Genomic DNA, 27,112 nt, shown 5'->3' on the forward strand with positions numbered 1-27,112 from the left:
TATTGTGCTTTTTACTCAACTACATTTAGCCACTTTATAGTTTTAATTCAGATTACTAATATGAAATATTAATCAGCAAATTGATTATTATTATAGGTTATATAATATATAACCTATAATATAATATAGAATTATATTATACATGTTACTTACATGTATATAACATCATTAAAATGAGCTCCATCTTTACCGCCTGCAACATTAAAGTGATGAACACATTTGTGCATCAATAATTGTAATCCAGTGATATAATGAAATGGGCCATAATGAGTACTATTACATTTGGTACTTTAACTATATTTTGATGCTAAAAGTTTTGTACTTAAGAGTTTTAATACACTGCATGTCAGGTCTCGAAAGTCAGCTGTTTGTGTTAAGTTTGTACATTTTCCTTTAATTATTTATCACACGCTCTAGTGCACCTAGTCGTGGTTTCCTTTAAAGCAATTGTTAATATCGAAGGAACAAAAACATTAAATATTTGGAGAACTAATAACGCATCTGTATATTTTACTAGCATCAAACATCACACCACAAATTAGTCATGCTTTTGGCATCGTTGTACATCTTAACAGGTCTGAGGTTGTTTTCATGTGTGTGTGCACCAAACCATGCTGTAATATCTGTAATTTGAGGAAGAAGTAGCCGCTTTCACTACTTTCTTTCACGGAGTACTTCGTGCAATTAAGACAAACTTATGCCGTCTACTGAATCTTACATTTTGCAAATGTGTTTTCAATTATAGACACCATAGTCAAAAAGAAAACAAAAGCTCAAACATTGAGGAGTAAATACATTTTCTTTTCTCCTCGGGACTGATTGACATGCATGATTATCAGAGACAAACCACAAAAAGTTTTTATGTGATTTTATTTTTTAGACGTTGCAGATATTTCATCGCCAAATCACATTAGTGGCGAGCAAAACAAGCAAAGCACTTTATAGTTGTTAGATTTAAATATACAGAGACAATCCAATATATAGGTTTAGCATTTTGGCGGAGGGATGGTGATATTATTGATCAATGCACTGACAGCAAATGGAAAGCAACAGGGGGAAGGTAAAGGCATCAATAATAACATCGTGAGTGAAGATATCCTTGTTTATTTTTTCATCTCCAGGATTCCACTTCCTGGCCCGCGTTTCTTCGCACTGCAGATGTTACAAAACTGCACCCCTGGAATCTGAGAGAGGGGAAAGATACAGGAGTCTCAATATAGAGCAGCCCAGTAATGTTTGTTTATTCGTACGACACATTTCATACGACACGCGTAGACTCAATGTCTACGTATTGTTCGGTTCTTAAGCCTCGTACCGAACGGTTTAATACGAATACGTGTATTATTACACCCCTAGAAACAAATAACCATAGCTGTGGCGTCATAATGAGCTTTTTAAGAGATGGCTCAAGTCTAGTAGGACAGCACAGAAGGCCCAGGTATAAAATGCACGGTCCGCCACTGGAAAACATATATGTATAACAGTGTGTCATCACCATAGAGTGATATGAAATGTTGTATTGCTGAATATAGGAACCCAAGTGGGATCAAACAGCAGTAGCCCAAGAATTGACCCTTGAGGGACCCCGTATCGAATGCTGACTTCATCTGATTCAAAAGTCAATAATAGAAACACAGGAGTTGAAGTAGCTTACTGTTCCTGAAGATGGTAAACATTCCTTGTGAAACATGTGTCTGCAGTGAAACACAACCACGCTGAAGGGTTTGGCCATATCTGAAACACAGGTGTGAAGCAAAACAACTAGCAATGAATAGCTTTCAAATGAAACGGTGAAATACTTGAAAACAACTGCATAGAAAACCCACCTGACGGTAATATTGTAGCATGACACGATTCGCAAATGTTCTCCTCTGAAAAGAAAAGCAACACTCGCATGAATACAGTTTGAAAAACGACTTCATCTCCACATAAACCAAAAAAGAAAGAAAGAAAGTGCACCCACCATCGACCCGGACTCCTCTCATCTGTGTTCGGTGCATCTTCTGGAGCAGCGAGAGGGAGTCGGCCACCAGGATCTTCTTACACCCTTCCCTCAGAAGAATCTGAGGAACGAGAAAACAAACGCTGGTTTAATAAGTTAAACAACATGATGAACAGTAGAACAAATACTCAAAGTACTGCTAGAGTATTACATTACTTAAAAATTGAGCTACTGAGGTTATGTGATCAACATAAATAGTAAAATTACTCCACAATGTCACTTCCCCACCAACATGATTTCGTCCCATTAATTATACAGTAAGATGGCTATAAAACAGAATTACTTGAGCTCTTTTGTTGATTTTTAAGTAATAATGCAACCCTCAACTGACTATACTGGTACCTGTGGTGGTTATTTTAGTTTTTCTCTTTCATTTCAACTGAATACGAGCTATACTAGTAGTGAAGAACAGTTTTAATATTGTTAAATCATCTGTAGGCCAAACCAGATTAAATAAATAAAGAGGACTTTATTTACTTACTTGCAGATTGTAGTCCTGGAGGATTTTTACAAGTGAATCCCTGAGGTTTGGGATTTCCATGCCCTCCTTAATGCGATGGATGAGCAGGATGGGATCCACGTGAGTACCGATGTTGTTAAGGAGGCCGGTGATGAACGCTGGGGAGACGATAGCAGGGACAAAGAAATATTACGAAAGGAAGAGAATGACAAAGAAAGACAGAATGACCGGGCTGATGGGAGACTGTTTACGTGGTTTATCAATAGAGTAAGAGATGAGATCCTCCCAGAGCTCTGCATCGTCCTGCTCTTTAGCAAACTCTATGGCCTTGTCCACGTCCTCCAGCTCCTCCATGATCATCTGCAGAGCGCGTCTGCAATTCCCCATTCTGCCTGAGAGCCAACATGCTGGATTAGTTTCCTTTACAATCATTTAAAGCATGAAAACGGACATTAAATAACACTTACTGAGCAGGAAGACAGTCTCCTCTACAAAGTTCCTCTGCTGACAAACCTCGAGAGCCTGACAGAAAAGAGGAGACGACATCATTAATCTCTTGTCGCTTCTGGAAACTTGGATGCGCAGTAGGATGTAAGAATTGCACCTTTTCAAGCGGGCAGTGTGTGCTGTCTCTCAGGAAAGGCAAGAGGTTTGGACGGTCATATTCGGCATACAGGACAATCTGTCTCTCGTGGTATTTCTGGCCTTTGTGGTGATCCCTCTTAAACAGTTTATGGAGATACTGTGGGGGAAAAGATGAGTCAAATCAAGTTCTGGATTAAATGTTGAGGGTTAATATGATTGTGTTTAAAGTTATCTCAACTCACCACATGCAGAAGCTCGGGCCTGTCCGTCAGTTCTTCCACCACCCTGTCAGTCTATGAGCAGAGAAGAGAAACAGGATCAGCGGGCGGATTTTCATCGCATCCTTAATTAAATACTGAGAGAAGCCAGGAACGCTCACCGATAGCTTGTCCTCATTGTCCAGAAGCATGTCAACGGCTTTCTGCCAACGTCAATTTAGAGAATACGTCGCTCAAACATGTGAAAATGAAAATGATAAAATGTTCAGTCTGCGACCAGGCTCTTACCTCTTTGTCGAAGTCCATGAGGAGCACGATCTTGTCCTCTATGGAGGAGAAAAGGTTGTGTTTGTGGATCAGCTGGTAAACATCTTTGTGCCTCAGTCGCAGGTAGATTTCCAAGGCCCTGTCGTAGCGCTGGTCGTACGTGTATCTGCAACAGCATCGAGGTTCAACAGGTCGCTTTACAAGATTTGATTTTGTGTCATTTTGAATTCATTGAAAGCGTTACTCCTTCAACCATGCAGGCGCCTCTGTGGCTACATCTGTGCAGACAAATATTGTGCAACCAAGCTTTGTGCAGGTACACAGAACCTAATTTAAAGCTCCCGAATATTCCTCTTAATATCTATTAGATTGGTAAATGAATGCACATGTTAAGTTCATTTACAGTTCAGCCAGCGTGGTGAGCAGCGTTCTGTTGGTGGGGTCCCTCTTCAGGTGATCGGTGACCGCCTGAACGACGGCCATGTTGTTATAAAGCTCTCCAGGCCATTCCCGGATCAGTGTGGCGAAACCCTTCGTGGACAGCAAAGGAGGAGGGACAAAGCATCAATCTGACGATCAACCGGTGGATTAACTGTACAGGACGTCCGGACTATTGTGGGACAAACTACCTCATAGTCGGTTTTGAGAAATTCATGCAGGATCATTTCATAGATGGCCGGTCTGAGACGCAGATCCCCTCTGGGCAAATACTGACTGATGGCCTGAAAATGGAGAGAGGTGGAGCAATATTGATAAGAGACTGGAAGAAAAGACTCAAAACGTGCATCACATTTCATAATCGATTCATGAACACAATCGCTTCAGTAATTGAGTTCTATTCAGGAACATAAATTCCTACCTTTAACTGTCCGATGGTCTTGAACCGGTATACTTCATTTTCCCATAGTTCCATGTTTTTTCCAAGAACCTTCTGACACTTCCTGAATAAGAAGAAGAACGTGAATAATTGAGATGAAACAAGAACATTCTGGTTTGTGACTTTGTTAGCAGCGGCAGAGTAAATTAATAAGCAATGTCATACATGATAAACTAGGGTTTCTATTAAAGAAATAAATGCCGTTTTTCTTTCCCTTCAAGCTTTTATCAACAATTGATTATGGCGATATATTATATATGCATGCAGATTCATCTTCTGTGTTAGGTTTAGAGCACAATGCTGTGGTACGGATTGTCCCAGATTCAGGTTTCTACACATCATTGCACCTCCTGGATGAAAGCACTTTTAAAGTTTTTGTCTCGACTAAATTATTTCATAAGCACGGAAGATTGTAAAAACAGGATTAGGGATTATTTCAACCGTGAATGTGCACGTCCTGTTACTGAACTACATCGCTAATTAACTGGTTGATGCTTTTTGTCGTTTGTTCTGAGTCTGTTTTGGGGCTTTTATGTGAAACTTTCATGCTGTCATCTTGGCCAGGACTCTCTTGTAAAAGAGATCTTAAATTTCATTGTGAATATCCTGGAAAAATAAAGGTTATATAAAATAAATTTAAATAAACATACAGTTAATAAACTATATAGTCTTTGTGCATAATGTTGGATTATGTCTAAGGGTGTTCCCTCTTTCTACAGAGTGAAACATTCTGTAATAAGGACTCTGGAGAAGTTGTTCCTCATATGTCACTCTCTGTACGACTGATCAAAAGGAGTGACTGACTGTATGAACCTACCTCGCAGCACTGTCATAGTCTCCTTTCTCCACTAAGTGATTGATGTAAGCCATCCCAATTTTCTGAACGTCGTGTCTCTTGATGTTTTTGAAGCTGATCTCTGCAGCCATCAGCGCCTCCTGTCGCAGTCACAGGACACGCAGTCAAAACTGTACAATCGTGGACCGTAACCTTTTGCAACATTCATAAAATTCAACCGACGCAGACCTCATATTTCTTCTTTTCAAGCAGCCAGTCGATATGGTCATCCTGGTCCCGCTCCTTGGCCACGACGATGTCTTTGGGACTGATGATGTAGAAGAGCGACTCTCCCTCAGAATGCTCTGTTAATGAAAATACATTTATGCTTCTGCGTATTGCGCATTAGAGCTGACATTTGACGGTCGAGGCATAATGAAATCAGGGTGCAGTAAAAGGCCGCGTGACATTTCTCTGAGGGCTGTTCTTTACGGTCTCACCGAGGCGGTAGTCTCGGCACTCGTTGTCTTGGAAGTTGCGGACGGTCAGCGCGTCCGAAGAGATCTCCTCGCAGCTCTCAGGGAGAGCCTGGATGATGTCGAGACGAGGCCGCGCACGGAACTCCTCGTCCTGCACACACACACACACACACACACACACACACACACACACACACACACACACACACACACACAAAAACACCATATTAGCCTCTTTAAAATACACACATATACATATGGTGTAAAAGAAGTATATTCACCATGTGATCAGAGTTCTCCTTCACAAAGTACAGGGTGACGAGCTGATCTGCCAGCGGGGCCAGACCACTGATGAAGAACTCCGTCTCAAATGCAGAAACTGTTTGAAAAATAAGACATCACACTTTTATCCAGTGTTGTAGTCAAAACCACCTAAAGCGAGACCAAGTCATGACCAAGACCAGTGTGCATCAGGACCAAGACGGAGTCAGTGCGAGTCCCACACTGCGTGACACACTTACGATAAAATGTGGAACATGCAAACCACACAGGAACTCAACTTAATCTGAAAGATCCAAAAATGTATACGATTTATGCTGTAAAACTCTTTGATTGAAGTTAATTTGGCTCCCTCTTATTTCATCTTATCACTTTTAACCACGTTTTAATCCGGTTCTATCTAGTTATATTCTTGCTTTAAATCTATAAATCTATAAATAAAGTTCATCATAAAGTCGATTTCATACCTATTTCCACATAGCGGCTGGGCAGGTCTCTCATTTCAGTCGGATTTCTCTCTTTCGCAACACAAATCTGAGGAGATAACAGGAGATTACAGACAGTCAGAAACACGGGAACAGCTGGTGTCAGTAACGACGCTAAATAGAAAAGCAGCAAACCTTGATGGAAGTGCCCCAGCCGACAATGAGAGTGCTGTTGTCCTTCCAACACAGGCTGCAGGGGTACATGTCGGGCCTCAGGCTGACGTTATCCCGCAGCACGTTGGTGATCCGCTGCTTTGTGCCGATATCATAGATTTTAACTCCCTAAAAGACACAAGGGAAACAAACAAACGTGAACACTTTACACATTCAGTATTATGCTTTCTATTGAGGCCTGTGACCGATCACTCACCACATTGTTGGCCCAGGCGATGAGGTTAGCTCTCCACTGGACATTAGTGATGGAGCCCTCGCCTTCGTGTAGCACAGACGTCTTCCAGCGATTCAACCAGTTTCTTTCATACAGAAGCAGCTGAGAAAGACCACAGGAGCAACATTTAATGCTTTTTAATACCACGCGGTCTGCAGTTGTGCAGCCCGGCCTACAGAGGGCAGCAGATGAATAGAACATTCAGCAGCTGGGTCTGATGAAAGACCGGAACGCCCTTCTAGATTTAAGCTAAACTGTAGCTTAACTTTCTAATTCAGCCTGCAAACGATGACGTAGAAAACGGATTTCAGTCGTCGTTTGAAGATCTTGATTCCACTTCAGGGCATTTAGCCACAAAGACAAAGAAGACAGATTGCTCATTAGTCTCCATTTAAGTGAGAAAGCGTCACATTAGCTTCACATTCAGCGGTGGAAGAAGTCATTCTACAGTTTCACATGGTCGACGTAATTGGCAAGTAGAAGATGGTGTGAAGGCCGTAGAGAAATGGGCTGAAAGCATTACAAGCATGACTTCATACGTCCTTCTTCCTCCAATCATGAGGGTAAAGGCTTCACACCATTTATTGTATACAAGTATAGAAACAAGTGTTTAAACATTGTTTGTATATTTACTGTCTCACAGAAGTGTGGCAGCTGTGAGAGTGTTGTGTGTTGTTGTTTTTTTTAACCACAATGCATTGTGGTATCAAGGCGACCGCTGGGCTACTTCACAAACTGCAGTTTCATGCTCGGGGCTCGTATTGTACAAGCGGTCGGGGACAAAGCCCGTCATTCACATTCCCTGCATTGTTACCGTCCTTACTATATAAACCGCTAAATGTGCATAACATTACCAAGGATGCCGAGGGAAGGTTGTATAGGCTCTTTAATTCAGTGGTTGGGCTGTGTTAATAAACAGTTTGCTCTACAAAGAGATGATATGACAAAAGAACTGCGGAGACAAAATTGAATTTCCTTTGACAGGATGTGGCTCCCGTTGAGGCTTATTGATTTTCATCACAGGCACATTGTGGAGGCCTTCACAACCTGGAACTGAGAGGAATCAGCGGCAATTGAAAGAAAATGGCAAAGTAACACTAACAATGGGGTTTCATAAAATAAAGTTGTTTTTCCTCACCCCTGTTGTATAAATGTCAGTATGCTTTATTTATGGGTGGCTTTAGAATGACGCTACATCCGAGCAGTTTATAGTTGTGTGTACAGTAATTGGCGTGTGGTAATAGCTAGGTGGTTTTACTTCCACAAAAAACAAAATGACAAATCTAATGTCTGAGATAGCTTTCACCCTCCGCAGCGACATGCCTTCCAGAGACGACTTTCAGGATGGAGATCCCCGAACGCGCCCGGGAATCCTAAGACTATGTACCCTCTTGATAATGACATCTACTTGCCGTGCTTGTGAGGCATCGCCTTTCAAACACTGTTGAGCGAACAGCACTTTGTGAAAATGGGCAGCTCTCCCGAGAGCACTCCAGCAACGAGACAGAAAACTAAGAGCCTTTCACGGCAGACAAAGGCCCGCGCGTCGCCGTCAGCCGAGCAAAAGTGAGAAGGTTTGCTGGTCTCGGTTTTCGCCCCGGACACAATCGGGATGAATTATTGTGGCAGGAAATGGCAAAAAACTGTACATAATGACTGCACGGGAAAAAAAAAATACCACTCAAGCCTACCTTGTTGCCCCCAGTGACAAACTGTTTGTAGTTTGATCTGCTGAACTGAGGATGCAACACAACAACCTGCAACACAACACAGGAGTGACGGATTAGAGAGGGTCAGAAATGTGATTTTTTTTGCAACAGATGCATACTAAGGCTATTAAAGGAGCGCTCACAAAATGACCATCAGTTTATCAATAATCACCCTGTGTTACCTTGAATTCTTGAAGAAGAACTTTGTGTCTCTTGCATGCCTCCATGGCCCAAAAAACAGGGAAAAGTCTTGGTGAAGTGAATGGAAGAGGCTGCATAGAACAGCAGCAAAACACATGCAGCTACACGGCAACAGATTCACGCTTGCGGAGACGTGCTACTCATCTGTCCGAGTCCCAAGTGTTTCAAATAGTGAAGTTTTAGCAAAGATGCATGTGTTTGTGAAGTGGTGACTGGATACATGAGACTTGGATTATTCTGCACCAGCTGTGTGAGCGAGTTTTTAAACTGATATTTAGATAAAGTTAAAAACGCGGCCGTCACTTCTATTCATCGAGACATTTCTCTGTTTCTTGATCCTTCGTTCACAGAGGAGTTTGAGGAAAACTAAGTTTTCTTCAAGAATTCAACGATGATCATTTTGTGGGTGCAGCATTCCTTCAACTTTTCAGAGAACGTGATAACAACTCACTTTGATGGGACAGTCAAAGTTCTCGTGGAAGCCCTCTCTTGTATAGAGACCAAACACCTGAACCTGAAGCAGAGACGAGACGGGAGAACGGGAAGCAAAAAGGTGAATAACTCAAAATTTCTCCTTTAATTGCTGCCTCTGCAACTGTCCAAGGCCAGCGGGGGGAATTGTGGTCAGAAAAGCCTTTGATTGGCTCTCTACTTCTCCGCTGGGTCACCAATTAGTGGACAAGTTGATTCTTTGAGCCCCGCAGGGCTTAAAAACCCGACCGCAGCCTCAGTTGGCTACAACAAACCCTAATGTACCATTAGAGTACACGACACCCAGTTTCTCCTCATCTGAGGCCCCAAAAAAGGGGACTTTTTTTTTTTTTTTTTAAAGTAGAGGAATAATATAAAACTCTGATGCAATCTGCTTTTGCAAACCGCACCAGCGATTAAGGATTAAGTTAGATTTTAAAAGGATTAACAGCCAACTGAATTGGTTGAGGGCGAACAATTGCTGCAGCATTGATTTTAATTGTGTGCTCCACTTTTTTTTTTTTGTGCGACAAGATCTTGTTTTTGCCACCAGAGTGCTAGAAGTAAGGGGAGGGTGATATCAGAGAGCATATCTTGACTGCAAAATCCATGAAGTATGGTGGTAATGATGAGAAGAGACAAGATAACAGCAAGGTGGAGAACATGGAGAGGGTATCCACAGACAGCTGATGGCTGACTGACAGCTCGACGGAGTGCAATCCTTTCCCCTTCTAGTCAAAATAGGTACAAGCTTTTTATAAATTCCTGCATCACAAAGAAACTATGTGCATATATGGTAAAGATAAAAACTTCAGGTTAATGCTCTGACTGAGGAGGTAAAGAATCACTACCAAACACCTCAAGTTCCACATCATTAGCGCAGAGTTTAACCCCGATAAAAAAAGAGATTCATATGAATCTGAGGATGAATTATGAAAGATGAAAAACACAGATTTCACTCACCTTCCCGTCCTCGGAGCAGATGCCCACATGCTCTCCACTCTCATCCAGACTGATCTGGTTGATCTTCACTGAACTCTGTGGAGACACAGCGCCGTGGCATCGGCTGGGTGTGAATATCTCTGTGGCCGGCCAAATGTTGCCGGCTGACATTTTATCCCATTAAGTGAAATGCCAGAAAGAGGCAAAAAAATTAAAAAAAATTTGACTACGTAATGGATGCCCAGTCCCATATGTGTCAATGCACAGAGCGTGGCATTAACACTGTGAAGGTTAGGGGGTCCAAACCCACTGCTGATGCTCTTAAAGTTTACACACTCATGACACTACAGGGCTCTTTAGATAAAAGGATCAACTAAGTGGAATACATTATAGCAAATGTTACTTAGAAACATAAAGGGTTGACTGTGTAGACTAAAGGAGTGAAAGTTATTTAACCTGGGTATTTTGGTATTCATATTAAAATACTCTTCACTGAATTATGACCGCTTTATTTTGAAACTACACAAATCCATCAGCCAGAACTCAGCTGTGCCTCTTCTGTTCAGTGACACGCTGACTGATAACTGGCCAACAGGTTCCTCAGGTGAGCAGCACTTGAATCAATGTGCTCAGCAGGGACACTGCAGTCAAATCAGCCATGATTACCGAATGCTTTTGATGAAGTTATTGTTCAGAAGTCATTCCCTCCAGATCAAGTGAGCAGAAACGTGTGAGCAAAGTTAAACAGTGGGCCTGAATCCGACATGCTGCGAGAGATCATAGCTGGTTAGAAATCAAATATGGCGCTTGAGGAAAAGTCACAAAAGTGATTACGATTCATCTTGAGGACACAGATATGTGTAAAATAGCAATATTAGCTTTGGTCTTTAGCATGGCTAAAAGGTTAATCACATGCACCAGTAGGTCTGATGCATTTTATTACTATATTCTTCAGGATTTGAATGCACTCACGATTTCAAACTTCTGAGTTACATTTCCTTGGATGTCCAGCAGGTAGACTTTTCCAAAATGGGTCCCTAGTGCAAGAAACTGGAAAGAGACAAACGCAACATGAATCAAAGCAGAATTAGAACGAGACACATGAAACATATTCAACACTTGAAGGCTGTGGAAGGATAAAAAAAAAAAAAAAACACACACTGGAGCTGGAGCAACATGAGCAGCGTGGGGATTGGGTGGGCTTGGAGGCAAAACTGTGAAATTGCAGGGGGGTGAAAAAGCCCTATTTATTAAAGCATACAGTGTGAAATGGCATTTTTTTCCCTCAAATTAAAATGCTTAAGCATAATAAATGTGCTGTACATCTGACTTCTTCCCGTGCGAGCCAATCGCCTCCTTGCCCAGCAAAGAGCTATTATTTCTACTGAGCAGCAACTGCTTTCTGTGTTTCGTGCTTCAGCAAAAGTGCACTTGTGTATATGTGTGTGTGTGTGTGTGTGTGTGTGTGTGTGTGTGTGTGTGTGTGTGTACGTGAGTCCACTGGGACAAAAAAATTATAGAAACTGGGGGCTTTTGGCATTAGATTAAGTGTGTGTTCTTCCACCCCAGCCCCTGCTCCGTGGCCTCCTCCTAATCCCCCTCCCTTCTAGACCAGCATGTGGATGTGCGGCGAGTCCACCATGCTTCAGTGCAGTCTATAATGAAATGCTTATATTTACAGGCACAGCTGAGCATGTCAGACAGAGCCCCTGCAATCTCCCCAAATAAAATAACCAGAAATAAATAAATAAAGGGTTCAACCTTGTGAGGCGGAGCGACTTTTAAAGGGATTTATCAGAATGGAATTGTTCAAATGAAATTCCGACTCAGACACTTAAAATATGAGGCAACGTAAGGCAATATGTGCCGTCGGTGGCTTTAAGGTTGTGTGTGTGGGAGTTTGCCGCGGCGGAGGGGGGGGCTGCTGTGACCACACAGGTAGCTGGATGGCAGGAGGAACACGAGCACAGGGAGGAAGAATTCCAGCAACGCGGCATCTCTCCCTGTGGCGCGGTTGCCATTTTGAGGGTTAAAAAAAAAAAAGAGAATAAGAGGGGGACCAAATCCTCAAAGTAAAAATAAATAAATGAAAATCAATAGCGGTTAATAAAACATCAGGTGAGGAGACATGAGTGGGTATGACTTTTGCTCTGCTCAGGCGTGCATGTGTGCTGCCGGTGCCACAACGATTAACCATCTCGCCGAGAGTGGCCGCTTAAAAACTAAAATCTCGACGTCGGGACAAACGGAGGAGAGGAGCGAAAAAAAAAAAACATGCAAGAGTGGGAATAAAAAGAGAAGACAATGGTGAGTTCTGATGCAGCTCCCTGAGAGGAAAAGCAGGGGGAAAGGTGAGAAAAGAATGGGCTGCCATCTCTCAGACGTGTACATAAACAATGTGAAACCTGCGGTGGACTATCAGCCCTACCTTGTCATGGACGGTCATACAGCTGGCTGCATCCTTCTGGAGGATTTCTGTCACCCCATTGGAGAGCCTCTCGTACTTCAGCTTGGGCTCCTCCTCGCTGTCCTCCTCCTGGTCGACAGAGTGGACTTAAGATGGGCTGTCACTTTACGATATACATTCTCTTAAAAGGCATTCATAACAAATAGTTCACAATGTTCTTTGAAAGCCACAAAACCATTCACGCAGTACGCTGAAACATACAGAGTGTCTTAATCTACTTACATCCTGTGAAACACGTCTTTAGAAGTTCATCAAAAGGGGGTGGAGTTGACTTTATGACTTTTTGTGTGTCAACTCAACTTAAAGGTGCGCTGTAGAGTTTGTGACCACTAGTGGCGCTATGGAGCCATGTTTTAACGTTTCCACACACACACACACACACACACACACACACACACTATTCCTCTGACTGACTGGCGGTAACCAAAAACCAAAAACATGCAACGCATCAACATAGGCAAGAAGACAGCTAGGGAGGAAACAATGTATCATTTGAAGCATTCAAAGCCCCTTGAGGCAAATTTGTAAAAATGAAATGTACTTAACTTGACATATTGGTTGTTTTTGTTGCTTAGAATAATGATTTTTGCCACATCATTTTGTAAAACCTTAATACACTTCCGTCACATCATAACAATGAAATGAAGCCGTAGCTGATGAACACATCGTCGCCCTACACAGTGATGTATGAGGAGGTTTTGTTGTCAGAAAATAGTAAAAAAGAAAACCAACATGTCAAATGTCTTGAGTTAAAACCTAAATATATTTAGTTAATTATCATAAATGGCAAAGAGACACATCATTTGAGAACCTGGAAACAGAACATGTGCTTGAAAAATCTATATTTATATATACTGCATACGCACACATGCAGTATAATACGACTGTAAAACAGTTGATATGTAACTAACATATTTTAGGATGGGTTCACATCCACAGTGCCCACCATCGCTGCCGCAGTGTCACTGAGCAAGACACTGAACCCAGCAGGACTAACGGTCAATCCCACATCTACATGCATGCGTCTCGCATGTGTGCACCAGGAGATGTATGCAAACACATTCCCATCATATTGCGTGAAATGCGGCATAAAGCCGTGTTTTCATGAGACCGTTCGTCCCCAGTGACAAACATGAACTCAGTCATTTCATAAAGCAAACTTAAGGTATTCTACCGCGTTACACTTTCCAGCGTGAGCCAACACTAGCGGCCAGTCACAGCCTGAATATTACCCATAATTCAGTTTATAACCAATGCTGCACAGTCTGTGGCTGCCCAGAGGGTGCATCAACTCAAAACACTGTCTGCCATTATGTGCTGCTGGGTTGGAGGTGGGGGACAATAGCGTGGAAAAAATGTCATTTTCAAAAACAATCCTTTCCCACTCAACAACGCCACATCTAGGCTATTTCCTTTGTATTCTGGTTGTGAGATTTGTGATGCGGGAGCATTTGTCACGGGTTTCAAAAGGTGTATCAGACAACAAAAGCAAACTTCATCCCCAGAGAGAAACTACCCATTTCCAAACTTCTGCCGTCTTTTGGAAACTTTCTTTTGTTTCGTCGACTACGGAGCTGGCCTTTGTGCTGAAACATACGGTCTACAATAAGGACAACAGCTTTCATATATACACACACTGAAGACCACACTAGTCACTGACTTAGATTGAGATGTTAAGAACATATCGGACCATCCGGCACCTTAAACACAATGTACAGATGGTGACAAACAATCAGGGAAACCTGAACAACCCTCAACACGGTCGCCTGATCTGAGAGAATTAAGAACACTTATTGTAAAGCTAGTGCAAAAAGATCCTCCGATCAGGACTCAAGTGATCAGATGCTTCCTTACGGATTCTCCTAACACTCCAGTGAGGAGTTAAAATGATCCCTATTTCCTTGACATCAAACCAACACCTACAGCCAGGCTTACTGCTTGTATTAATCAGACTAGTCCGGTCAGATTACAAAAGGTGATGAAGAGCATTCCTTTTACTTCCAACATCAAGTTGTTATCCTGCTCATTTCCTCTGTAGAGCACACAGGCCTCACTTCCTTCATCCATCGAGCCTGCTGGCTGTCAACCAGCTAACAGCAGTGTAGCAACACGCCGTCATTTGCAGTATTCTAAGCAAGCAATCAGCTGCTTGCAGCCACCTGGAGGAGAGACAATCAACATTAGAGCTTCTTTCCCTGCGAGTGTTCGTCTCCCACAGCATTGAACACACAGAGCATCAATGTAGGAGCTCTATCTGTGTGCAAACCTGGAATTTTACCCTTTCGCTCACTCTTAACAGTTCTCCTCCGAGAGCCTTTCCCTGATATTTCATTCAATTCTCTGCTTCCTATTAAGACTCTCCCCTTCCTGCCAGGCGGATTGTACAAAGCTATATTTTATTTAGCCTACTTGTGATTCTCAGAAGCACAAGTGTACCGTAACACGCCGGAGCTCGATCGTAACATTGATGGATCAGGAAAGCTATCTGTAATTCATGAGTGTTTGACACCTCTCACAATCTGACAAAGATCCTTCCGGGATCCAGCCGGGCTGATAAAGGCTGGCTGTGTATTACAGTCCTCTCAGTACAGGCAGCGAGCTTTCCTGGAGTTCAACGATCACCCATGCCTGACAGAACTATGCACACCCCTGTCATCAACAATATGCTGCTCTTGATGCATTATTACACTGACATACTGGTGCAACCGCATGACATTTTCAGGTGTAATTGTGTTCCCCTTTAACCCCTGTATACACTTCATCTCACTCTCTCTGCAGGAGGAAGAAAAGGCATTCTTACCTCAGACTCATCTGTGAATTCCTCAATTTGTTTTCTGGCCTGAATGAAGAGACATTTTGAATGGATTTTAACAATCTGTCATTAAAAGTCTTACTATATTAAAGCACCGAAGCATACAGTGGTACATTTAAAGTGACAGAGCATAATAACATGATTTAACTCAAACATAGGCTGCAGAAACTAGGCAGAGCAATGCAGCTACAATGCTTTATTTTCATAGAAATCAATGTAAAGCTACTAACAAATCGCATATTTACACAGAGACAGACACACAACGAGCTAAGTCAAATCAATAGGCTACTGACAGAATTCACGGATCACAATGTTCATTCATTTTGATGCTTACGACGGGAAAACAACATTAGCCAGTTAGCCGTTAGCATACTGTGCTCACCTGCTCCTCCACATCCGCCATTGTTATTATCTGTATCCGAGCAGAGTCGTGATAATATGTCAAAACGTTTTCACGGAGTACATGTTGAAGGGCCACAATATCAAAGTTGTTTTTGCCTCATATCAAAAATATCCACAATACAGCTGTTTGTTGTCGAAGCCTGCTTCCTCTGTCACGAGCTCAATCACATGACAGAAACAAAGCCGCTACGCATTGTGGGTATTGGAGTCGTTATGGCAGAGAGACGCCAACACGGTCGGAAAAAGAGGAGGAAGTGACACCAATTAACAACAAATGAGGTCTTTTTAAAGTGGTATTTATATTTGTCAAACGCTTTTCTGCTTTTATAAGTACTTTATGCTCGGTATTAACTTTGTTCACTTCTGTTCATATTTGAGACTGAGTTAAGTGCCATAACGCTACACTAATGACGCTAATGAAAGCCCGTACAGGTGTTTTCAGCTATTGTGGCTAATTAGACCACGGCTCAGGTGTGCAAAAGGCTTTCTGCGCAAATTACAGGTTGGATATATAACGTTAAATTATACATTAAATGTTCACAGAGGTTTTAAAACATTCCAAAAAAATAATGCTAGCTTAACTATTAGTCCTCCAACTTTCCCCAAGTGGATAAAATACATCAAATCTACTCGAGTACAGTTTTTGAAGTGCTTTTGTGCTACTTTACATGAGTATTTTCATTTTATGGGACTTTCTACTTTTTCATTTGTACATTTCACTGAGATATATTGTACATTTTAATCCACTAACTGCATTTATCTGACAGCTAAATAGTTAACGGTATGGTCACTTTGCAGTTTGATGTTTTTAATTCAAAGTATAATAATAAGCAATATGAAATACCATGCATTCTTAGAATGAATAGCCCACAGTACATAGAGCAGTTCAAAGCAGCTACAACATTTTAATTACACATAAAACATGCTCAGGGTTAATTCTAATGACTTTTAATTGGAGTATTTTGAAATTGTTGTATTGCCACGTCTACTAAAGTAACGGATCTGAATACTTCTTTCACCAGTAAATATTGCAGTACAGCAATATTAGAATACTGCAAGTAAAAGTCCTGATTTATTATTAGTATTGTTTTAAGATAAAAGTACTTGTTTTGCAGAACAGCCCTTTTCAGAGTTATATATATTGCTATTACATGTTTGGTCAGAGTAGAGCTCATTCTAACAGTTCATCATGTGTAGTATGTAAACTCTGCTGTTGTAAAAGCAGTCAATTAGCTTATTGGCTTTGTATATTTCCAGACATTCCTGGACTTGATGGCCAAAATGAATCCCTCAGATATTAGTGGACTCTCCCGGTCCTTCCTCACCCTGCTGACAGCTGCTTGCCAGAGTCCAGATGAATGGCAAAGGTATGATTTGCCTCTTCTTTATTGAGATTGTCTCACACCCTCATCTCGTCTCCTCCGTCCTCAGGAGAATCCTAATGCACCGATACCAAGGGGGAATAATTTTTTCTTTCTTTAGAATCTACTTAGCAATGATTTATTGATTGCGGCTTCCACCCTCACAGAGAATTACCGATCCTTTTTGGGAAATCAGATTTTCACACCTTTCATGAGTGTGTATGTGGCACAGGTCTCTAGAGACAGTGTGAGGGGATACTGACTTTGAGGAGCGGCGGTGTGTGAATCTCCGCGGTGTCACTCCTCTACTTGCCAGTGCTATGCCCAATGCATGGCCCTGTGATTCTCTGCTGCTCTCCCCATCGCTCTCTGTGGCGTTGCATTATTTATCCGTTGATAAATACAGTGTAGGAGCATGATTTCAATATGTTTTCATTCCCCTTAAAACCTTTTTAAAACACATATTTCGCTCATTCTCGTATCATAAGCGTGCAGGAGCCCCTCTGAGGTATGGGCATTTTATAGAGGATGGAAAAAAGGAAAATAATAAAAACAACCCTTGCCCTCATAGGAGGAGTCAGATTAGTGTGCTGAAAGCTTTGATGCTCCAGAATGTCAGCTCCGTGGATCGATCTAGCAAAAAACACACGCGCACACACACACCTGACCAATCAGAGGCGTCTATCTGTTGTGGACCTGCTGGGCACCGTGGTTTACAAGCTTCAAAGAGCTCCTTTTAATACACTGCTTTGATAGCCCTCAGCCTTCACTGACCCACCGACCATCCACTGGGGAGCGTTTTAGCTTTAGTGGAGTAGAGAGGAATAACTGCTGATCATATTAATGAGTGTGGCAAAAAAATCTTGACTACTTATACCACTGGCCTGCTATTCCAAAATAGTGTGTTCAGAGGAAGTAGCTGAGCTGCTGATGTGACAGATAAAGTTATAGAGACCTAGTGCATTATTCATGAGTGAATCACAGAAGTCATTAAGAGCACTGCTAATGAATAGCATAAAGGGGTTTTTGGTGGAACTACACAAAGATCCACTTACCATGAAAGAGGGGGACAGTTTGGTTAATAACCCTAAGGGGGAGACAAATCATCATATAACTTACTGCATTACACATGTGGGTCTCGTGATATCTGTAGGGTGAAACAGCAGAACAGTTATTCAAAAGAGGTGCTTCAGAGTTGTTGTTGTTGTTGTTGTTGTTGGCCTTTGAATACACTAACACACAAATGCAAAGTTCAGTATTTAGTTCTTGAAATATATTTTTTTTATATTGAGTCTTTTTTAAAAGTAGGTAAAGTAGTAGTAATTCTAAATAACTTTGAGAAAGGAAATATTTTTCTTAAAACACCAGCATGTTTGTCTTCTTATAATCGTGCATACCCTCTTATACGTTAACAGTATTTTTTTACTACATACCTACGTTATTAGAGCTCAATAAGCCTTCATTTTATATTTTGTTAAAATTTTATTTTTCCTGGTAAACTAAATAAAAGAGTGACCCAAAAGGTGACACAGTAGTTGCATTACTAGGAATACTTACTAGGTTCCAGCTGAGTCAGCTAATTTTCGTTACACTGAACAGTGGTAATGAGTTTAAAATACAGCTGCTATAGATTAATTGCAGACAATAGATGACTTGTGTCCATGATTTTTTGCTTGGGATGCATGAAGGCAAACACAGGATATTCATAATTCTAAGAACATGTGATGTGTAAAAGTCTCACACATGATGGGGAGTATTTTGGACATATTTTAGATTTCAGTCTTTAATGATTTTTTCACACCAGCTTATTGAGTTCAGGGTCATAGGTGTGCTGAGGCCTATCCCAGCATGCACTGGGCAAAAGACAGGAAAATGGACAGTTCACCAGTGCATTATGGAGATTATAAATTCAAGAGATGTGTCTAAATTCCATAATACATACTGGAGGAATAAAAAATTAAGTACACACATAAATACATTTTAGAAGAAGCTTCATTTGTGAGTGTGCTGTTGTTGTTATTGTGCACTATTCCTCTGCAGTCCATTGCAAAAAGGAAATAAGGAGAGCTGAAAATATTACACTAATCATCCTCAATCTCTGATTGAGGATGATTAGTGTAATATTTTAATTTGAAAACCAAAAATACATTAAATCTAAATATTTTTTTTGTCAATAACATTCCAAAGTCATGTCGTATGAGGACAAGTTTAATTTCTGGTATATAGGGCTGCAACAAGCAATCCTTTTCTTCACTGATTGATCCACCTGTTCTTTTCTCAATTAACAGAGGAACCATTTCATCTATAAAATGTCAGAAAATAGTGAAAAATGGCCGTATCCCACAACCTAAGATCAATGTCTTTGGGTCAAGTAAGGTGAATACATACCGTGCTTGACCCAAAGATATTTAATTTACGATCGTGTGCGACAAAGATAAGGAACAGATTCTCCCATTTTGAAAAGCTTAAACCAGCAAATGTTTAAAAAAAATAACTAAATTGATGAATTGATTGTAATAATAGTTGTTGATTCATTTTCTGTTGATTAAAGGATTAATTAAGAAATAGAAACAGAGAAGTAAATTATTTTTGAATGTAGTATGTACTGTATGAACACAGCTATACAGTAGATACTTTCCAGCTGTTTAGGCAGTCCACGTTGAACACTGGTATAAATATTTGAGATCATTGTTTTATGTTATTCTTATTTTATGATGAGCGTTGATGTTTTTTCTCTGTGTTCAATAAGCAGAGGATCCCGGAGCGTTGGAGTGGAGCGTGTCGGTCACAGGCTGAAATCCCTCACAGTGTCCCTCACACTGCGACAGCCCGGGTAAGACCGCTAGCTATTAGCATGGGTATCTGATGACGCCCGGGACTCTGCTAACCGCTGATTATTCGGCCACTGGGGGAGTTTGGTGAGCGGGAGGCAGAGAGGGGATCAAGTGCTTTTTCTTGTTCCTGCAACCTGTTCCTGAGCTGTGGCCAGACTCAGTGAACAGAAGAGAAATGAGACGAACCTCCCTCACGTCTGCGCCCACCAGCCCTCTCAGACACACACATCTACCAACTCACATTATTGCTAATCAGGGGTCTCAGGGTTACTTTAAAAAATGAAGCTAATCCCTTACACATCCACTGCTTAGAATCAGTAATGTAATTTCTTATGGTAATTTTTGAATATCCCTTTTTATTACGGATTTTTACAATAAGATTACAGTTATCCCATTATGTGTAATTGCATTACTCCCTCGGCTTAAATTGATAAACACACCCAACCTGGTGGCATGATTGCAAATAGGCAAAGCAAACCGTTTTGAAATGAGGTAATTAACAGCTGCGTGAGATGGTGAGAGATGTGTTGCCCCCATATCCTCGAGCTTCAGAGGCCAGGGGAAGATTAGAGCTCTGATCTCATTCCCAGCACTTGTTTGGAGTCTGTCAGGAAGAGAAATGCCAGCATTAGAGAGGTACCGCCACACTCCTGATATGATGAAATAAGGAGAAAAGGGGAAAGGGAAAAAGATGGAGGGATGGACAGAAAGGACCATGCCCTTCTCTGAAGTGTCAGCAGCTTGTTTATTCTATTTTTCATCGTGGCTGCTGGGGCAAAGATTCCTATTTTTCCTTTATTCTTTTTCCCTTCACCTCCTAACAAAAAACACTACTCTCATTTTTTATGGGTCTTGCAAACTCTCATGCCCCAGTGAAAATTACATTGTGAAACGGTAGAAATTTCAGGGCTGCCTGTGCTCTGCCCTGTCCCTCTGAGCCTTCAAACAGTCAACAGACTGTGAAGAATAAATAATAAAAAAACTATTGATTATTTTGATGACTGCAAGATTCAATTAGGTATTAATTTTGCCCTCCAGTGGACCTATCAAGCAACTCAAAGGAGAGGAGGTAGGAGGTGGGGGGGTGGACCCAAATGCATGCATAGTATGGCCAGGCTCAGACAGAGGGGAAAATGTGTTTACCTCGGCGGGCAGAGAGGCGCATTGATGCGCAGTGTCCCACATTTAAGTGCTCCACAAATGAAGCCCTGATGACTAGTGACATTGTTACCAGGGATATGAGTATTGACCAGTCGGCTTACGTTTTTAACGACAGCTTAAACTATTTCTATTGATTAACATTTTCATAGATTATCATGTGTCATATCAAAGAGGGCCGATTCCCGTGATGAGCACATTAGAAAGGCCCCTGTGGGCAGGAACTCATCGACCACCCTGATAGGAGGGGGTTGGTGGAGGGGTGTGTGTGGGGGGGGGGGGCAGACAAGACTAACCCTCTTTCTGTGCCTGTATGTGCTGGTCACCTGTCCTTTGCTCAGATATATTTAGGCTGGACTTTATTCATAAATAAGAAAAAGGGCTGTAGTCCTGCTGTTCTGTGTCTCAGAGCCCGAGGTGGGGTGAACACTGTCTGAGGAGCTCTCCAGTCAGAGGACACAAGAGGGAAGAGACAGGGGGAGTGAAGGCGGGAGGGAGAGAGTGTGTGTGTGTGTGTGTGTGTGTGTGTGTGTGTGTGTGTGTGTGTGTGTGTGCGAGAGAGAGGTAGAGAGAGGTAGAGAGAGGGAGGGAGGGAGAGGGAGGAGGTGACATCTCCAGTGCCTGTCCTAGGAAGCAACCCCAGGCTTGAACCTGTGGTGGCCATTCAGATACGCGAAGGTTGAGGAGGCTGCTTCTGGTTCAGTAGGAACATGTACTAGCTGCTCTCTGCACTGTGGTGGCATGTTTTAGCTGCTGTTTGACTGACTTCAACATTTGGACTTTCTGAAAACTCTTTATTTTTTTTCTACTCTTTTCTTCTGGAGCTTTGTTTAGGTAAGAGCAACGGCTTTCAAGAAACTTCACTTTCGATATTTGTAGAAGTCATAAAAAATTACGTAGACTGGATTCTGTTAATGGTGTCGGATGTTCCTCGAGATGGAAGCATTTAAACATTTGACGGGATTCATAAAATTCTTTTTTTGTATTTTTAAACCGCGGTGCTTCAGTTTATATCAATTATTCTCTTTTTTTCTACAGAGACGTTCAGACAGATAATGCTCCGATCATGTCATGTAGATGTTCTTCATTCTTCTTTTTAAGTGCTGACAAAAAAAATGTAGATAATTGGGCTAAAATGTTGGGAACATCAGTGACTTCATCTCTTGTTTAAATCAGGCCTTAAGTTCATGTTGCCTCACACTCTGCTGCAACACATCACCTTTGATCTCATTTCATGTCCCCAACGATGTGAAAATTGATCTAATCACTGGTGTGTGTTTTTTACTCGTATCTTCTTCTTAGATGTAGAATTATATTTATTTATCAGCACACAGCCCATAGACCGCTTTGTAGACTGCTGTCAGCTTAGTGTTTGCTGAAGATGAGGCACATGTCAGGTAGTAATGAGCCCTTGGAGATGGATGTATCACCGTTTTAGGACTGCAGGGTATAATGGTAACGCCACGCGATCCGTAACAGTTCTTCACCAGGCAGCAGCCGGCAGTATCAGCGGGGTAGCACCAGCCTCAGATAAAAGAGAGAGCTGGAGAGGGAGGGAGCAGGAGAGAGAGAGGGGAGAGTGATGAGTGAGCAATAGAAAGGAGAAGCTGGGTAGAGAGAGAGTGAGTGGAGACATAGAGAAGGAGCCGGTGAGGGTGAGACGCCGAAGCACATCTAACCAGGGGTGTTTTCTCTTTTTTTTCTCCTCCCTGTTTCCCACCTGGGCGAGCAGCTCCCTCCAGGATCCGATGATTACAGGGCAGCTGAGCAAGCCGCTGCTCTCCCTGCGCAGCGACATGAGCGCGGCGGAACTCCGGGCGGACGACAAAGCGGCCACCCCAGACAGCGATCTGAACGACGAGCCCCTGCTCCTGCCCTCCGAGGCCACGGACAGAGAGGGCACTCCCAACAAGCTGTACGGTGAGTCGGCTCACGCCTCCCGTTTGTACCTTCTCCTTCAAAGAGCTGCTGGCTGGAGTCTGGTTCAGGCAGTGGAGAGGTGAGAGCAGAGAGCTTCCAGTGCTGGGACAGGTGTCAACAATATCAGACAGCAAACTAAGTTTAGGTGCAACGTCCAAGTCCATGTTTGGCTCTGTTAAAGCTCGGATTTCCTGACGGGGAAATTGTATGTCATATGATTTTGGTGTGTTAAGATGATTTGTGTTTTCGTAGGGGACAGCCTTGTTAGTTGAAAGTGTATTGACAGTACAACAGTCATACTGCAGACCTGTTTCTTTTGAAGATGCGGTACGTTTTAGTGGTCTTTAGTGTCCGTCTTAAATACTGGATACATTTGATGCTTTATTACTGTTGTAGATTTTATGGCAGCATCTTTGCATGACTTTCCTTTATATAAAATCTATCCAAAAGTTTAATTTTCTCTTAAAATATATTTTAGCGGTGATTCAACCCCACCTTCACAGCTCTTATGATCCTTTTTTTCTACATTCAAATGGAGAAAATATTATATTTGTTACATTGTTACAATTAATTGCAACTTTTCAGACAATTACAACCTTGGTGCTGAGAGAAACTAAAACCTGCACTTTATGTCCGATATAATATTTATCATAAGCACCTCAGATACAATGTTACTGTGTCTAGATTATGCAGAGACTTCTCTTCTTACCGTTATTTATTCTCAGTTTATTCAGTCATTTTTAGTCTTTGCAAATGATCTTCAAAATTAGCTATTTTCTATATCAGCAGGCCTCGTTATTGTTGCAGTTATCTCATTAATTAAGTGTTCACTCTATATTTTGGCATTATTACACACTGTTATGAGGTGTTTCAATTATGTGGACTAATTTACTAGGCCACATTATGAATCAATAAGCATAATGATATAAATTACAATTTAAGCTAATTTTCTAATTATTTGATGTAATGAGAAAGGTGATGTAGCTCTTCATTAGAGAGATTTTAAAGTCATTAGAATTATAAATGATTACAAACTGAATATTTGTATTTACATTGAATTGTAGATTTAACAGATGTGTCTTTGAGGAGAGAGCTACAGAATCCAAAACTTCTATATTTAATTTTAAGGAAATGTTGTGCTCTCATCCCTAGTGTGTGTGTGAAATGTTTCCATCGCCACTAAACAAATTAATTCTAAGACTTAAAGTTTTTATTTGCTTCATTTCCTCTTTGAAGAGACCATTCTTAATATTGTGTAAATTAGAAGACTTCCTAAGGAGAGCTGATTTGCTTAACATATCCTCATCTTTTACCTGTTTTGTCACATTTTTGTTATTGTTGTAGTATTTGTTACGTTGATGCAAGGTAACAAAAATCCTTCTTTAATGGCTTAAGATGCTGCATTCTGAACAGAAAGTCTCTTCTGCTTGTGATCGTCTGTTCGTCGGTTTTAACATTTCTGAAAGTTAAACTGTGTTTATTTGTGTATGTGCATGTCTTAGTGGGTATGAGATTCTGACCTATAATTGTTTTATTGCTGGTCATGAATTTATACTGCAGTAAACGGTGCATAATTTGAGTTTTTCAGGATTTTAATGAGAGTTGTCAATAGAAATCATTACGTCTGGTTGCCTGTGTGTATGTTAGTGTGTGTTTCCTGGGAAGTAGCACAGAGTGTATTATAGTGCCTATATACTGAGCTTGCCAAACATTTTTGAACGAGATGCAATAAGAATTTAGACAAGGGCTAGCCAAATGCGCTCAAACCTAATCAGTTAGAGTTCAGCTGTCTTTTAAATCCTTTTTTCACGAATAACCTGAGGCGAAAGTCTTCTAAACAAGGACTGTGTACTGCAGGATTTGTCTCAGAAGTGTTGCAATTTGGTTTAATAAGCATCAAGTCTCTCCCTCTTTCTTTGTTTCTGATCAGCCTCTTTCTGACTCCTCTGCTGCTGCTCACTTGATGCTTTCTGCGTCTCTTTTTCTCATCTTGTTAAATGCTTTACTACTTATTTATATTTGAAGTTATTTTGGCTTTACACCACCAATAGGCCATGAGTAACATGTTTCTGTATTATATTTCCTGATCCATCAGATTACGATGTGTCTACTTTGTGCTCGGTATTTGCTGACGTCTGATGGCTAGTCGAAGCCTCTTCAGTGAGATCTTTTTGGGGGATGGTTTGTCTCGGCCCGGTGGCGGAGCCCTGGGCTGTGCCAGCGGCAGGTTGGGTTTGGGAACCAATGCCCACATGACGTGTCAGAGAGGAAGGCAGGGAGGACGAGGAGGAGACGTCGCTCAGTGGTGTCAAGATAACAGGGCAGAAGAGGAGAGAGCGAGTTTGTGTGGGGGGGGGGTTGAAGGAGAGAAATGTCTCCATAAATTTCCTTAAATACTACAGAGAGGTTTGGTGATAGTGATGGGTCACTTGCATATTATTATTTTTTAACTTTGTTTAGAACTAGAACGGTAGTCTCCTTGTTTCGTTGGGTATTCAGCTGAAGTTTGAGTGAACATTTTGTAAACTTTAATGTTTAATCTGCAGCTGATGGATTATATAACCCGCCATGAGCAGCGTCGGGTCCATGAACCCTCTCTAAAAGCAATTGAGCGTAACACATGTGGCCATAAAGGTAGAAGCTATGCTATTTATCTTAATTCCAGACAAGCTGACATTTTGAAGATGCTCAATTTCCACACAATGAGAAGTGATGTGTCTAAAGGTACTTTGACTCTTAGAGTAGCTAAACCATGATAAACAACAACAAGCAAACATTTTAGACGGTCGGTAGGATTTCTAGGTTTGTTGCACCGGTTGCATTTTATGTCGTAGTTATTTGAGTTGCTTGTATTTGTAGTGAACTCTTGTGGTTTTAGGGAGATTGTTAAGTTTGCAGTTGTCATCATTCTATTGTCGACATGCATGTCACAGATATGAAAACAGTCCTGAATAGAGCTTTTAAACTCAGCCTTAGACGTGACACTATTCACTGGTTTTATTTATGTGGTTGTGAACCGTGCAGAAGCCACAATATTCAGATTCCTTCCTTTACTTGCGTTGTGGTAGAGAAGCATGAATCATTTCTGGATTCTCCTGTTTCAGAGTAAAGAACAATCTAAACTTTGTTCTGCTTTACGGCGGTTATTTTCCATATTCTCTCTGATATAGTGCTCCAATTTCACGAGTGACATTTTCACACTCACCGACACGCTTACCCCATGCATAGAACACCACCAAACACTTAATGGTGTCAGGGTCATGCAAATCGCGTTACGACTTAATTTGCTCCTCTAGAGTTCAAGTGTTACTGCATATCTATCGTGTAGATGGAACAAATATAATCTTTAAATGTGTGAAACGGAAAACATAAGTTTAGAATAGTTGTATGGCATGCACACACGAGCGTACACGGTGTATGATTCATACAATTGTGAGGATAGATAATCATCTGCTGAGGACAATGTACAGCTCATTAGTTAAATACGCCCGATAATTATAAGATCAACAAGATCTCCTGTTGCCCCGGCTGTTTGTTTCAAAAGATGTGCTAAATGTAGCACTGTGCACCTGATATGCATATCATTATGTTGATATTGAACAGCTGTGAATCATCATTGAACGCTGACATCGCTGCATGTCTACTTTGTTCTGAGATTACACGTGCCATACACTTCTAGAGAGCCAACCACAACTTTTCCTCCGTGCGGAATTGACGCTTGACTTCAGTTTTGGTCGTCTGTGTGTACGAGTTTGTGTTCGTATGAGAAGGAGAAGTCAGTTGGAGACAATGACAGTAGCGGTCATGTTTGTCTACAGTAAATTGTCCACCTTCTACACCCACCACATGCTTACTGCAGTGGTGAAAGGGTCGTTCTCCTCCTAAAAGCTTGCCTGTGCAAATAGTCTTCCACTTCAGCTAACAGGGGCTACGAGGCACCACAAACATCCTGCCGCCTTGTATTTATTCCAAGTAGAAGTGGACATTAGGTGGGAAAGCTGTGGTTAGTAGGGCAAGCAA

At 41.6% G+C, this 27,112-nt stretch overlaps 2 protein-coding genes across 2 annotated transcripts in view; one reads left to right on the top strand and one right to left on the bottom strand.

Moving 5' to 3' along the window:
* Positions 1-853: 853 nt before the first annotated feature.
* Positions 854-15,991, bottom strand: vps41 (VPS41 subunit of HOPS complex). The gene is made up of 28 exons (XM_068709995.1): positions 15,800-15,991; positions 15,406-15,444; positions 12,567-12,674; positions 11,111-11,188; positions 10,160-10,234; positions 9,177-9,239; positions 8,507-8,572; positions 6,798-6,917; positions 6,563-6,709; positions 6,410-6,476; positions 5,945-6,042; positions 5,685-5,814; positions 5,434-5,549; positions 5,227-5,345; positions 4,392-4,473; positions 4,162-4,254; positions 3,936-4,063; positions 3,554-3,698; positions 3,427-3,468; positions 3,290-3,340; positions 3,067-3,204; positions 2,930-2,984; positions 2,714-2,854; positions 2,484-2,620; positions 1,964-2,063; positions 1,827-1,871; positions 1,655-1,734; positions 854-1,184 (listed from the first exon to the last, which is right to left on the bottom strand). The coding sequence occupies exons 1-28, from the start codon at positions 15,818-15,820 to the stop codon at positions 1,104-1,106; spliced, it is 2,565 nt and encodes an 854-aa protein (XP_068566096.1). The 5' UTR covers positions 15,821-15,991; the 3' UTR covers positions 854-1,103.
* Positions 15,992-16,274: 283 nt separating this feature from the next.
* pou6f2 (POU class 6 homeobox 2) overlaps positions 16,275-27,112 on the top strand; it is a 66,988-nt gene continuing 56,150 nt past the window's right edge. Inside the window, exons 1-3 of the mRNA XM_068709513.1 lie at positions 16,275-16,321; positions 17,077-17,186; positions 22,905-23,092. Coding sequence (XP_068565614.1) covers positions 17,092-17,186; positions 22,905-23,092 — 283 coding nt within the window. The 5' untranslated portion in view covers positions 16,275-16,321; positions 17,077-17,091. The remainder of the gene's footprint in view (positions 16,322-17,076; positions 17,187-22,904; positions 23,093-27,112) is intronic.

This window comes from Cebidichthys violaceus, unplaced genomic scaffold (assembly GCF_023349555.1).
Source record: "Cebidichthys violaceus isolate CVI_PGR_0920_01 unplaced genomic scaffold, fCebVio1.0.p SCAF_15, whole genome shotgun sequence".
Lineage (NCBI taxonomy): Eukaryota > Metazoa > Chordata > Actinopteri > Perciformes > Stichaeidae > Cebidichthys > Cebidichthys violaceus.

Bases quoted from the DNA above. Each gene is read 5' to 3' on its own strand.
- vps41 (XM_068709995.1), bottom strand. From the start codon at position 15,820: ATGGCGGATGTGGAGGAGCAG. The intron at 4,474-5,226 runs GTAGGTTCATAC...CTTCTTATTCAG, and splicing joins GACTATGACAGTGCTGCGAG to GAAGTGTCAGAAGGTTCTTG. The intron at 2,855-2,929 runs GTAAGTGTTATT...GTTGGCTCTCAG, and splicing joins GGAGACTGTCTTCCTGCTCA to GCAGAATGGGGAATTGCAGA.